We start from the raw sequence: 15,162 nt of genomic DNA on the forward strand, positions 1-15,162 counted from the left end.
TAAGATTGGTGAAGAGCGAAGCATAACTGCATGTTTACAAATGTAGTATGTAGTAGCAAGTTGTCAATTTAGGTAAACAAAAGTGGCATCTTTTGTGTTTGGCTGTGTTTAATAAAAATTTTTGCAGAAACATGAGTAGCACGAGAGCACACAGGAGTAATGACGAAAGCAGAACTACAAAGATAATCACAATGTAAAAAGCTTAGTTTACCTAATTGAACTGCCCTTTGCAAGGTGTCCATCTTTGCTGCGATGACTAAAGGCATCCTTTTAGATGCTACCTTGAGCCCAGTTCTTTTGTAGTAGAAATTTTTGCAATGCTACAGAGTCTCAAAAGATTGTTAACAAAAAATTTTTTTTTCTAATTCAGTGTTCTTTTGAGAGCTGGGCCTTTCGTCAGGATGGTGTTTCATTGTCTGCATAAGACGTTGGGGAAAGCAAAATAAATATGCACACTAATTTCATATTTGCAGCACAAGAACAAAAAAACTTAACGCGCAAGTTCTTGGAAGTGAATAAGCTATAATAAATTATTGTGTATGACCTACTACACCTGGTGGTGAAGTGCTGGTGGAATAGGTGGGTTGAACGATTTGAACATGCTAGTACACTCAGAAGAAATGAAAGCTGTTGCCCCAACACAGTTCACACATAAGCAATGTCTGCAAGATTGGGCAAGGCTTACCTTGTTTTCGTCATTTTGTCGGCCATAGGAGAGGTTCCTAAGAGCGCCGCAGGCATTCCTTTGAATTTCTGGGAAGTCTTGGTTCAGAAGTTCTATCAAGAGTGGGATGCCTCCCAAAGCTCTGTAATATTGATAAAAGAAGTTTCACATCCTGTTTTGTTAAAATCATGGATCCTAAAATGTGTAAGAACGTTTCTGCATTTCCTTTTATACTAGTACCCTCTAGTCTTATAATTCTACTGTTTAGTAAAAAACCACTGGCACGGATTTCTGCACACAAACAGATGCCTACAAGTTAAGCATACTTCCCAGGATCGAGCTTGTTAATTCAAACACACAAAAACGTGAGGCACTTGATTTACCTGCCTTTCATAGTAACCTGCAAGCTTGAAGGAGACCTAGAGTTGACTGATCGAGGGATAGTTTCATTTTTCAGAGATAGTTTCATTTCTGTGTGACCAAGAGTGGAGTGGAGATTATTGTGCGGATGGTAATTTTTTCCCTTCCAGAGCACAAAATGTGGCATGACGCCTCATTAGAGCAATCAACATTTTGCCCGCAGGCTTCAAACTACGCTTGCTGAAAGCAACTGATCCAGAATGCAGACCCGAATGCTGCGAGAAAGAACGTACAGTCCTGCAGAGGGCTTCATGTGCCCTCTGGTGCAGACAATCACAGAAGCACCTACCTCGTTTTCTGCTTCATGCCATTGTCCATGTAACAGAGGTGCTGCAGGTAGGCAGCTGCATTCGCACGCACCACGCTGTTGGGGTGGCCCAGGAACTCTATGACCTCGTGCAGGTCGGGGTCTCGCCACCGTACGTCCCCGCCACCTGAGAATGTGGAGGGTCAATCAGGTACAAGAAAAACAGTCACTGGACAAGGACTTTCACATCTGTGGGCCTCTCAAGAAGGCGTTGATAGGTTCAGAGGTGTCATTTAGACGTTCAGGTGAAGGTCGCCACCTGTCAAGTGTTTTCTGAAAGTTAACCTTTTAAATCCTACATGGACGGCATTTCTAGATTGATTCGCACGAGACAAATGTCTGACCCGACATGGAGACTTCTAAAGAAAAAAGAATGCTGTGATACTCATCATGGATGTCTGTACATATTGTATGTAGGGTAGTTAAAGGGAAGCTAAAGAAAAATATTAAGTCGTACGAGACTGATAGACCAGTCATCTAGAAGTCTGTTGTTTTCTGTGCGCCAATACACTGCAGTTTTCAGTGTATAACCCGCCACTGCGTATAACCTGCACCCCCAATTAAACAGCCCGGAAAGAAGAAAAAAAAATCCGCTCATATAATCTGTGGAAATAACCGTGTACAACAATGCTCAAATCTTTGCAAAAACAGTCTCCATTTGCAGCTGCATGACTCATTCTCGTCGTATCTTCGGCGATGCTGACAAAGCTGGATTCTCACGCTGGACTTTATCGAGGATGAATCGGTCGTGAATGTGCCATGAATCGGATCACTTCCCAGCTGGCACTCACACAACAGCGGATGACAGCGTAGATGGAGTAGCCCTCGCATGGGAGTGGTGATGGAGCAAACGCGACCGAACTGGAAATCCTACTGATGATTTGGCTCACTGCCGTATCGCGAAGTGCTTCACATGGACAGAGGTAGTGCCGCGGGAACAGGTGACGTACAAGTTTTCCGGCACCGCATGCACAATTTGCTAACTACTTACTAAACATAAAATGGCAGCCCATAAAAAGGCGGAGAACGGGCGACCATGAAGGAGGGAAGAAGGGAGCTTGTACACAGAGAAGTGGAGAGAGAGGGTGGGGTTCCTAGGAGATAACAAAGCTTTGAATGGCGGAGAACCTCGCCTTGAGGAGTGGCTTCATGACCGCGCGGTGCGTGCTGCAACACTAAAAGGCAAAATTCACATATAACTCGTACCCCAACTATACCATCTACTTTACTGAAATATTGGTGCGGGTTATACACGCAAAAATGTGGTACAGTGGAATCTCCATAAACGGAAATTACTTAAATGGAACTGCTGCTTAAATGGAACACTATCCTCATGGTTGGTTGGTTTTGAATTCATGCAATGATCTCTGCAGCGTCTCTCAGTAAATGGAACTCCTGATAAACGGAACCTATTTCCCTAGTTGCTTAAGGTTGCCTTTAAAGAGAGTCCACTGTATATAAATTTGTCGCATAAAAGAGTAGCTGCTGAAGGTCCTGTACCTGCTCTTTAATTTGAACTGTACGGGCAAAAACGGACGAGCTGACGTAATCACCACGTGACCTCCAGATTTTCACTGCTTCACAATATAGAGCACTATCACTGATCTTTGTGAGCCATAATGGTGCCCTCTATGCCGCTCCCTGTGAATGAGCCAGCACATAATTTTGCCTCCTTAAATACAATTCTTACTTTCTCAGGTGCTGTCTGCAAACAGGTTTCATTTGATCAGCCCTCATACACGAATCTGCCTAAACTTTGTTCTCCTGGCTTCAAGCAACTTTTTAACAAAATGCACCTTATGCATGCCACAATTTGCAATGACTGTATGCATGCATGAATGCAGAAACTTATTGCTCTTATGCATTTCGAAGTGTACGACTGCCTGGAAATTCTGAACGATAAAGCATAATAAATAAAGCCACAAGAACGTTCGAATTCACGAGCACAAATATTACACAAATCCATGTGTAGTCAAAGGAAGTTGTACTTGCAGTGAACAACTATGCGTGAAAGGATGTGTAACTGATGCTGCATTTTGGCACGACACATTTCTACCGCATCCTTAAATAGCACAGGTGGAAGGTGCCGGCCTCAGGGGCAAGGTGAAAAATGCATAGGCAATGTCTGAGAAACGGGTGCCGACGGCACAAAGCAAGAGCTCGCGAGAACAAGAGAAACAGAAAAAGGCGGGCTAGTTGGTGGCTGGTAGTTGAATGCATAATGTAACCGCACAAACGACAATGGACAGAGAACCACACAAACGACAGTTTGTGCGGTAACGTTATGGATAACAAGATAGACAGAAAAACTGCAAACAGCAGAAAAAAACATGACAGTCTGCTTGTTGGAGCACACCGAGCCCCAACTCTAATCAGAGATTTGCCTTCCAAGATCACCTACACACACACATGCACACACACATCACATTCGAGCAAGTGAATCTGTGGTGTCAACAGACGTCGTCTGCTCAAGGATACCGTAGTAGATTGTTTAAGGGGCAGCACGGCATGTGATTTGACCAGTATTAAGCAATTACGGCTGCTAAAATGTCCGTCACTTCTGTTCCTTGACATTATTGAACGAAGTGTAAATTTGCAAAATATGGGATTGCTATTTTTCTGCACCACACCCATAATCGAGTATGTAAATGATGGACACACGCTTGCCACATCATCTGACATGCTGTGATGAAAACTGAATTTCCTCCTCGCCCAAGCGTGCCTCCATCCAACTTTCTGTACATGCAGCATTCACACAAATGAGGACTAAGTGCCCAGGACACGTACAGGATATGCAAAGTACATGTACTGTGCACGTGGTGAGAAAACATCAATGGTGAAAGGGAATGCAGACCTCTGGGGTCAGAACCATCAAGAGGGGGTCCCACGTAAGGTGGCCTCGGGGGAAGCTGCCCTTCCAGGGGTGGGGGTGCAGGGCTGGCCTCTTCCTCCTCCTCCTCGAAGAGGGCCCGTGGGGGAGCTGCCCCATAGGGGCCCCTCGCTCCACCTGGGGGACCCGCCTGGTGTTCGTCATAGCTTGGCCTGCGGTCGAGGTACCCCTGCGGCGGGGGTGCACCTTCATAGCCCGGGCTGTAGCCGGGGGAACTCGCACCGGGCGCGCCCAAGTAGCCATAGGTGCCTGCACAGGTTGGTTATTGTCATGGTTATCAGTGCTAGCCAGAGGATGCTAAACTGCAGGGTGATGACATAGAAAGGAATGCAGTGCGGGCATCTGTAGAGTGTTTTGCAGCACTTCACATTCAACACAGGGAATTACTAATGACAGGTGACACCAATTTGTCATTGTTGGTGGAATAGTGTGCAATGCGTCTATGACTGCACGAAGTCTTCGCTACTGTCAAGAGAATAGCAACAACATATATAGCCAAGCTTTTCCTTCTTTCCTATGCTTTGTAGCCAAAGTTTACCATTCGCATCACGGACTACATAAGGTGCGGCAGTGCTGTGAGACCAAGTATTTGCTCACCGACAGTTTTGGCCTGCTTTTGAAAAGCTTTCAAGTAGTGACCACAGTGGCATCACATCATTGCGAGGCTGTGGTGTGCAACAGTCAATAAATGTGGAAGACTTGCACAATCATGCGAGCGTGACATTGTGTACAACGGTGCAAAATTACTAAACAATATCAGGATGAGAAACATACTAAGCAGATACTAATGGAGCCAGCAAAAAGAGTTCATAAATGGAAATGCAAGTCTAGAATTACCGTAATCAGTGTAAATCCTTTGTTTCATTGCAACCACAGTTCAATGATGGTACTATTAGGCAACATTGAATGTTTGGTTTGTAGAGACAAAACAATGTTTCTAAAAGCTTCAAAGTGACATTATATATATATATATATATATAGATATATATATTACCATTAAAACTACAAGTTGAGAGGGTTGACCATATCGCTTACCATGCTCTTGCAACATCAACGTTTGTAGGCCTTTGATTATGTCTATTCAATGGTGCATGCTTCAACAAAAATAGGTGCAAAATACACAAGACATTTTTGCACACATTGTCCTCTTCTTAAAAAGAAAGTGAAGGCCTATGTGCCATGAGCATGCCTTTCAGGTATTTATACAAGGCTTGAGAGCTGGACAAGTAGTGTTGCTTTACTGGAAGACTTGAAACACGAAGAAAAAAAAAAAACAGAGATAAAAGGACGGACAAGGTGTCCTTGCTTTCATCCCTGCATTTTCCTTAGCGCCTGAAGTGTACAGGTGATGGCAGATATTTCTTGGCAAAAAGACGCAAGAGAATTGCCGTCCAAGAAAATGATATAAACCGAATGCCACCAAAATGGAAGATTTTTGATGCTTTCCACTAGAGTGCGCAAACTGGGAGGCCTTATTAACTGGAAACACATAAACAATGTTCCGCCTGAAGAATAAAGTGCTTCTCACCGTAGCGATCCGGATGAGGTGCCGGTGAAGGTGTACTCCTGTAGCAGTCTGGTGCATACTCCACGCCGCCCCTCGGAGGCTGAGGGTCAAGTTCATCATAACCCGAATGCCCATGGGTGTAACCGTCAGGGGCAACCATGAGGGGCGACATCATACTTCGAGACGATGCGGCCTGGGGCACAGCCATATGCGAGGGCGGCAGGGGTGACTCCGACGTGACCGAAGGAGGTGTTGGCGCTTGTCCGGGGTAGCCACCGTAGTCGTAGTCGCGCAAATAGGAGCCGTATGTGGCATAGTCCTGGGGATAGGCGCTGTGCGGGGGCGCTACCTGACTGGCTGGACTAGGGGGCTCGCCTGCAATAACAAGTATTGGTATTTTCTCACGAAGCCGCAGCCACTTCTCAGATAATTTACAGTAATAAGACATATGGTGGTACCCATAAAGCCTTGGGGCAGGCACTCCAGCCCACAAGTGAGCACAGTCATCACCGAAAGTTAACGGAATACAAGATCTGTGAAAACCCAGCATTTTTTTTACTGTAGCCAGCGAAATTGCGCAACGTGATTTTGTTTGGCCATGCTGGTACAGGCAAAAAATCCCGATATCACATTGTGTGCCCAGGCTACGGATATATATTCAGCTTTTCTCTCAGACTCCTCAGTCCATAAACTTTTGACACCGCCTGTACGTAAGAGGGAATAAGATGACCCCTCACCCCCTCCACACACACACACACACACACACACACACACACACACACACACACACACACACACACACACACACACACACACACACACACACACACACACACACACACACACACACACACACACACACACACACACACGCGCGCGAATGAAAAAGAAACAAAATACACTCAGCATGTTAGTTCAGAGTACAAACTTTTGTGATTTTTCACGTTTTAATTGGCTTAGGTTGATAAAACATGGACCGAAACGTAATCATGATTTACTATACAAAGAGAAGTACACACAATAGTATACCCAGGGGTCCTTGTATGCTTTCCTTCTGGTCACGAAACCTCCTCAAAAGCTTCATATAGGGGTAGAAGAGGGCACCAGAGGCGCTGGTATCAGTAAAGGGGAACAGGAAGTGAAGTCATCAAAAGAAAGTGAGAGAAACCCAGACAGTAAATTGGAGGTAACGAATGGAAACAAAAAAGACCATGTAGATTTGCAAGAATGGGAATAAAAAAATAGGAAGGGTAAATCGGTACGATAACACAAAGGGCAGTGAGTTGATATATGAGGCTCGAGCTGATTGCCTAAGGACAAAAGCATACCGGAGCAAGCATTCGCAACGAGATGCAGCATGTGCATGCTGCTGCAAAAATTGAAAATGGAATGCAAAGGGATTCGCCCAGTGAGGCGCATAGGTAACGTACACCTACTAGAAGCGCTTGGATTTCAAGTGGACGGACGCATCAACCGGTCAGCAGTCGAGGTAAGCAATAGACATTTGGTGGAAAAACAACAAAAAAAGCAGGGACAAGATTCACACAACTGGACCTATTACAGGCGTAGGTAACGGTACAAGGTAGATAGAAAGGCTTGGAGGGAGAAAGGAAAGATTAAGGAGATGTACACAAAAATGCCAAAATGAAAAGCACCTACAGCATACCTGATTGACTCAAGCAAGCTAGGCAACCATTTGTCACCACCCCGTTTCTAAGAGGATGCCAATAAACCATCCTCATCACCATCAGGGAACAATTTGCTGTGCCAGATGGCCGGCTGTGCAACAATGCAAATCTTTCACGAGGAAATGCGCCTCCTCTCTCAAATTTATTTCAGTATGTTTGCAGACTGAACATGCAAGGGAAACTTTCGGCAAAATAATTTAATGGCGATGAATTAGTGTTTAAATTACACACGCCACCGTTATATGATTGACGTGGTCCCCATCCACCCTAGCAGCCTTCCTCGTACAAACTGTGTCGGTCAGCTGCCTCTATTTGCACTTATTATACAGTTTGTGCCAACTAACTTCAGCCAGAGTTTAAAAATATGCAGATGCCACGTAGCTGGACAGAACCAAGGCAATGTTGTTTGCCGTCGCATGGAGATACTCAAAATATTTTTTTTTTCATTCCACCTAATTAGGTAGTTAGTCTTAATTAATCAGCTTCTCAAATATTATAGTTAGATTAAGAGTGTCAATGAGAAAATGGTAGAGAGACACGAAAAACTTCCGATACAGCTTTCCGTTGCTCAATATGTGCTACATAAAAGTGTTTTTTTCAAGCGTGGAAGAAGCCCATGAATATATGCAAAGTGCCTCGAGTGACTAGGCGCGCACCAATTTTTGCGTATTTGCGGGCTTCTTTCACGCTCCGAAAAACCTTTATGTAGCCCGTATTGAGCAACAGAAAGCTGTATCGGGAGTTCTTCATGTCGCCCCACAATTTTCTCAATTACACTTTCCATCTAATTATAATGTTTGAGAAGTTGATTAATTAAGACTAATGATCTAATTAGGCAAAATGAAAAAAATTGAGTATCTCCAAGTGACGGCAAACAACATTACCTTGGTTCTGTCCAGCTATGTGTCATTCACATATATTTACACTCTGGCTAAAGTTAGCTGGGACACCCTGTATATAACTTAGTTATATTTGCTTAGTTACTTTAGTCAGGCAAGTTATTAGTGCAGTAACGTGGAAAGTTGGGCTAGTTGGTGAGTGATCATAGTACCTTGCTGGTGAAGCAGCGCACAAACACGGACACAGTGGAGAGTGAAGTTATTAGTGAATGATTTTGTTTGTTTAGTTAGACAACTTTGTTAATTAGATGGTCAGCTCTGGTCTTGGCCGTTTTTACCAGAAACATGTGGACAAACCAATCTTCAAAAGGAAGAAAAAAGCTTAAATAGACATTATGGCAGCAGATACCTTAATACGCTACAACAGGGCAGCGTACCACAAAAATGCAATATTTTAGGGACCTCCTCAGAACTACCTTCCCATGATCCATGACTACAACAACATCAACAATCAAGCTGGAGAAAACAACAATTAAGGTAGGCTAATTACAGATTAACAAAAACCATGCCTCCAAGAGGACAACCTACCTGTATCGTAGCTGCCGTAGCCATGGGAGTTGTCAGTGGGGCCCGTGTAGGGATATGTGACGTAGTCGGAGCCTGCCATAGGCATGCCGTGCGTTCCATACGGGTTGTACTCCAGCGGTTGACCGTCAGGACCCACGTGACGGACTTCCCTCGTCTTTATGACCTTTGTGACCGTCTTGACCTGCAAAGAAAGTAGAAGCACCAGCTTGTTTCACTCCGTGAAAAAGAAAAAAAGCAGATTATGCAGACAATCCCAAGGTGTAAAATCCTTCACTGAGGGGGGGAAAAAAAAAAGGACTTGCGTGGTTGCGTGCCTTCTAGCCCCAATGCTGCACATTTAGACATGAACGCATCTCACAGCATTAGCTGTCTAGGTCCTTCCTGCAATGGATTCTCCAACATGGCAACCAACCACCCACGTAATCCACAGGACTGAGTAAAAAAACTCTGCACTGGCAGCGGTTAGAATTGTACTGTTAAGGTTAGAGGTGCAATTGTTGGCAGGACAGTAACTAGCGCTGTATAGTAGTGATTTGCAGAAATTGACCAGTACTCAACTATGCCCATGACGAATAGTGAATTTTTAATTAATTTTTTTTTGCTCTTAGAGGAAGGCCTTCGTAAGTAAATATGGCAGCCTAATGCACTCATCAGACTGGAAGGCACCTGAGCACACTCCGTCGTGGCACTTAATGGTTTGGACAACACAACGCAGTGTACGGCACCTGTTGAGTCTTGGTCTGCTGCGTTGTTCGGCTGACGAGCTGGGAATTCTCGCCCGGCACCGCCAGCTTGGATGAGTTTGGCGAGTGCTCGCCATCGCCCACTTGGTGACCATTGGTCGACGTTGTACTGTGGTAGTTCATCGAGTAGGACTCCTGCACCTGCGGTGAGCTGCCATCTTGCCTGGAAAGAAAACAAACGCAAGTTGCTTATTTTACACTAGGCAGACTGCAGCGCACGAAACTGAATTCCTTTTGGTCGCTTATTTCAGTGCTGAGACAAGGACGTTTGTAAGAGGCAGGCAAAAAGTCTGAAGGCGCCGAGTCACAAGACAATTTGTAGAGGACTGCGCACCCAAGCTTGATTTGGCTATACACTGCTTTCGTCAATATCTTCTATGAACTTATAACAATGGCATAATTCCATAAAGCTGCAGTACTTTCCTCTCATAATTGAACACAGCAGTAGCATGCACACAGCTTCTGTCTGGGTTTCCTCCCATGGTAACGAGGTACCGTGACTCATTTTTTCTGCACAGCATATTACAGATCCTTCGCCTGGTTCAGTCTGTTCTACTTAGCTAACCTAACAAACTATAACTCCTTGCAGCCGTCATTTGCACGGCGTACACTTTAGAAATAAAGGAACAGATTGTACAGGGCACAGAATTGAGCCAAGAAGTACATGTTAATGTCACGTGGGAATTGCACGGAGAACAAGGATGCTTACAGTGCATATCTTGCTCATTCTGTTCTCGATGAAGTTCAGATGTAATGCAACTGCCCTGACATGTACATATGTAAATCAAGAACAGATATAGTTCATCTCATTAACCATATGGTGCCAGTAAGCGCATAAATGACAAGATTTTGCTGCAATAACAGCAGTTCGTGCACTCAAGTTCTTGAAAAGAATCAATAAATATTTACCTTACTCCATTGCGCGCGCAATGCACACTGTTAATCGGCACACCGTACAAATTTCACATGTTCAGCAGCCACAACTTTTCACCAGAACTATCAAGTGCAGCACGGTAACAGGCAACATGACAGCTATGTGCAAGCATGCCTCTTCTATTAATGGTACAGTCATAAAATAAAAGTACTGAAGTACTTAACAAAACCATTGGATGCACCATCAGGCACTAAAGTATGGTATGAGAATTAATAGCAACACAGGACCATACATGCAGGTAGGCCCACTACCAAGCATGTGAGCTATGACTCAAGCTTCAAAAGTACATTCACCACAGACACATACACAAACAGGTACACTCCAACTGTTTCAAACTTACATGTAGCGATGATACTCTGTAGTTGTTTGATCAGGATAGTAGCGCCTACATAGAGTAAAATTTGACAGAAACATTATGTAACAGACACTTTTACCAAACACACATTCTGGGAACACGCTATTTGAAGTCATGAGCAAAGAACACCGCACTGCAAATCTGACAGTAACAGCGATTCTGACAGTTATTAGACCAGATGCTTCTAAATTCAATCATGGTAACTGCAGGCCAATGATGAATATACCATATTAATGCAATAGCAAAAGAAGATACAGTAAATTCAGAGTTGCCTCTGTAAACACACTTCAACTGCAAGTGTAAATTTAAGTGCACCTTAAGTTTCACAATGGATGAGCTAGCCAACTGTTTTATGAGGGAAATGTGCATTCATGAGGCATGTTGAATGTCATGGGTTAAAATCCCTTCACACAAAATGAACCGTTTTCAAAGGTGTCCTTCAAATGCTCTCTGCACCGACACATTTACGTCAGCTGACTTTTTCCAAACTCAAATAAGATTTAGAACAAGTACATTACTCTAAATGCTGCTGACTGGCTGCCAGATAGTGAAAATGTGACTGCTAACATGCAGGCACGAGATGTAATGTAGCGAGGGTCCCGGACGCCGACTTTTTTGGATGTTCTCTTTGCTATTTGCTTTCTTTCTTTGACAAGTGCTCCCTAATGCAGTATGTTAGCACAGAGTAAGAAAACTGTATTAGGTACTTAGTTATGAAGCCACTTGCAATAGTATGTTTCATTTTTAGCTGCTAGAAGAATGCAGTCTAACATAACCTCCAAGGGGCACCTCAATAGCGCTGTCGTCGTAGCATAATGCTCACTATTGTCTCACAACATTGAGCATGAAAAATGACACATAAACACATGCAACATTACATCGTTTAGTAGAACTCTGTGCATTGCCTTGGTTGAACTTGATAACGTTAGGCAGCCGCACAATTTTAGACACAAATTGTTACACTGTAGGCAACATGGCTCTCGATATACTGTGCAATAAATTAGAACCCACAAATCATTTAATAACGAGGACACCATAGCTTAACTTCATGCCAGGGCTCTTTTATATACGTACAACACCATGTAGGAGAGACATAGCCAGCCACTGAGGTGTGTGTTTGCGCATGCAAGAAGAGCAAAAGCACAAAAGCAAAGGAACATGCATGCACAGTCAGGTGACAGTATCTTCACTCTTGCCTAAAACAAAGTAATGTGAAAGAGATTCTGCTTTTCAGCGCCTCTACAGCCGCGCCATGCTATTCCGGTTTGCAAGTGTCTCACAAGCCGGAATGCATTTAAAACTTGGTGGGTGTACAATGTGGCACACAAATCGTTTAATGCTAGCATCAAGCTGTATCTAAGAGAACTGAAGCAAGTTCATAATCAGAAGAGTGGCAGACAAAACCTGTACAATCAGATGCTCCCAGCTGCCACAATGCCTGGTAAGCCCAAATGAGAAAACTCTGCCAAAACTTTTGCAAGTGTAGCTAAAGCTCCGGGGCACACCTCATTTCCTGCCTTCTTGTTACTGTCAGTAAAAAGTCAAGCTATCGGCTACCTATCGTGCTCTTTACTATTACTTTGCTTTAAAAGAATCTACAACATACAAAGTTGTTTCCGCATTGAGTACTTGGTTTCCGAATTGGACTACAACAAACCCAAGAGATCTGCAGACAAGTTCCCTAAAATTTCTGCGAGCACCCAAATAAATGAACGGTGCCCATTCCTCTTCCCGTTTTCTTTTATCCCATGCTATGTTGCTTTGTACTTGTACATGCGACTTTATGACAACAATAAAGTTCAGCTGCTAGTGCAGCTTTCGTCCTGTGCATGCCTTGCATCTTATCCGGCATGTGCATATTTTTCAATTGTTTTTGTCTTAGGTGGCCATATACAAAGTTGGCCGGCGCTTAGCTTCGATGCAGTATTTTGCTTGCACTGTTAATCTGCCTTAATTTTTTACCACAGGTAAAACCCATTACATGGATGAGAAACTTGCTGACTCGACAGAGACCTTGTCTTGGGCAAGAGCGAAGAAACTCTCACAGATCGCGAGAGGTTGCAGGCTCGGCAGTGACGACACCAACCTCTGCACTTTCTCGACGAGCTCAGTGCGCACAAGGTGCTCTTCCTCTTTGGATTCCGTCTTTCGGTTAATGATGCTGTGGCCAGGAAAGACAAGGCAGGGGGTGATTGCAGGAGATGATGGAAACGGGGCAGGAGAGCAAAGCAGAGGGCAGGAGGAAGGAGGTGTGAAAGCGTGAGCGATGTCACAACCAGGAAAGTGACAAAGAGGAACGATCAGGTGGCGGCACACAAAAAGAAGCAAGGTTGCAGAGTGAGAAGCGTGAGCTGTGCCAACTCTGTTCCATATTTTTTTATGGCTTAATGGCTATTACCATGATGGGAGCTAGGCCCCATATTCTAGAACATTTCCACACTTAACACTCCATGCAGACACAAGAGAGTGCTCCCCCTCTTCTAAAGTGGTTACTGATTTCAGTGGCACTTCCCGGCAGCTTTAGAGCAATACTTTTGTAGCCTTGCCCTTGTGGTAAACATAAAGTACCAGGCTGGTGATGTGCTTCTCAGACAACTGGGTATTGTAGGAGTCATCGAGGAGCGTTTCTGAAGCACAGCATCTTGTTTGGTAAAGGGGTGGCACTGTGCTCTACTTGGTGGAAGGTCAAAGAAAAGTTTTGAGTCAACGCTTGTTTGAGAACATGGGAGTAAGCCCTTAAATTCATTTGACATTGCGCAGCGATTCTAGAAAGCAAACAGCAATGCTGCTCCTTCACTGAAGTAGTCACCACTCTTCGATACCATTACTCTGCAATACCGACTTATATCTTACAACCAAGCACTCTCAGCATCTACTCGAAAGCACTGCAGTAAAGACCTCAAAGCATCACGATTACATGAATTGGGGAATGTTATTAAAGTTACTACAGTTGTGGGGGGTAGCACTCTGTGATGTTGATTGCTACAGCATTGCTTGAGTATGCCCTCTATGACTCCCTTTTTCTTGCAGGCTTCCACAGTAAGCTGTCAGTGAAATTAGGACAGCCTACACCTTAGCCTTGTATGCAAAGCCACAAGCAGTTAACTGCTGTGACTGATAGCTGCCCCTGATACTGCTCACAGCTCTGGTTTAACACTAGGCGATTCCCTCTCGCAACTAGTAGATGCCACACACACACTGCACCACTACTTTTCTGCTACTGGGTCTATAACGTGGCCTTCCAGTCACCGCAGAGTCAATTTAAAACAGCCACACAAAAACTGTACAAGCTACACTCCATTCCCCGTGCAGGAGGCAACACTATGAAGGTTAGAACGACTTCTCTTGCTGCTTGCATACTTTATTATGTTGAAAAATATGTAATTATTACATGGAAGACATCACAGATGTGAAACCGTTTACCGTCGAACAAGCAGACTCGCCCACTTCTGCAACCGGCAGCTACAGTGCCGACCGCTTGTGACCAAAACACAGTAGGTTTCCCACTGCAAGCACAAATGTGCACAAATAATATGTGATTCGACGTAACCTTATGTCCGGAAGTTGTAGTTATAATATGTGAAGTAGTTATTCTGTAGAAGGAACTGCAAGCCAAAAGCAACTGCGCCGCGAAAGGCACAGAGGGACACTTCTATCACCACACTACTTGGGTATCCTCCACAACGTTGCCTGTGAAGTGTGAAATGGAGTGTAGAAAAACATAATCCATTGTCTAGCAATATATATAGCAACTTGAAAGCTCAGTTAGTCAGTTCCCCCTAGTGTACTTTAACAGAAATGTTGCCAATTTTACCTGCCAACAAATGCCCAAGCTATACTGAGTGCTGACATGGCCGCCCTGTTAGCTCAAAGGTCACATACCATCAGTTCCCTGCTGGCATTCACAAAATAAAAGATTAACATATGAAAAAAAGGCATCTCTAAGTGAGCAATATCCAATGGGTGATCCTCAATCATATGCCCCTTTCACACATCATTGTCATATTGCTATCTATACGCTGAGCACTGCTTGGTGAGCACAATCTTGCACACGTCACAAAAATATAAACGAAAAGACAAAAATTGATTCCAAAGCTAAGTGTTTGCACAAGCTGTTGCCATGGCAGAAACTGAAAAGTCAGGCTTCAAGAACAGTAAACTCAGAAAGACTGAGTGTTACACATATAGCTGACACTAAGGAAACCAAGTCTGCACAAGCACTGCAAG

General features: G+C 44.1%; 1 protein-coding gene across 8 annotated transcripts in view; it reads right to left on the reverse strand.

Moving 5' to 3' along the window:
* The window catches only part of p120ctn (adherens junction protein p120), a 141,253-nt gene that overhangs the window by 29,454 nt on the left and 96,637 nt on the right, over positions 1 to 15,162 (reverse strand). For 6 of the 8 annotated variants that reach the window (XM_075672625.1, XM_075672619.1, XM_075672620.1 and 3 more), the window contains 8 exons: positions 13,022 to 13,096; positions 10,921 to 10,965; positions 9,629 to 9,809; positions 8,904 to 9,084; positions 5,810 to 6,163; positions 4,246 to 4,530; positions 1,374 to 1,518; positions 686 to 806 (listed from right to left, as the gene is read on the reverse strand). In XM_075672625.1, coding sequence (XP_075528740.1) covers positions 686 to 806; positions 1,374 to 1,518; positions 4,246 to 4,530; positions 5,810 to 6,163; positions 8,904 to 9,084; positions 9,629 to 9,809; positions 10,921 to 10,965; positions 13,022 to 13,096 — 1,387 coding nt within the window. The remainder of the gene's footprint in view (positions 1 to 685; positions 807 to 1,373; positions 1,519 to 4,245; positions 4,531 to 5,809; positions 6,164 to 8,903; positions 9,085 to 9,628; positions 9,810 to 10,920; positions 10,966 to 13,021; positions 13,097 to 15,162) is intronic. The other 2 variants (XM_075672621.1, XM_075672622.1) reach the window with 2 other exon arrangements.

This window comes from Dermacentor variabilis, chromosome 10 (genome assembly GCF_050947875.1).
Source record: "Dermacentor variabilis isolate Ectoservices chromosome 10, ASM5094787v1, whole genome shotgun sequence".
In the NCBI taxonomy this organism is placed as follows: domain Eukaryota; kingdom Metazoa; phylum Arthropoda; class Arachnida; order Ixodida; family Ixodidae; genus Dermacentor; species Dermacentor variabilis.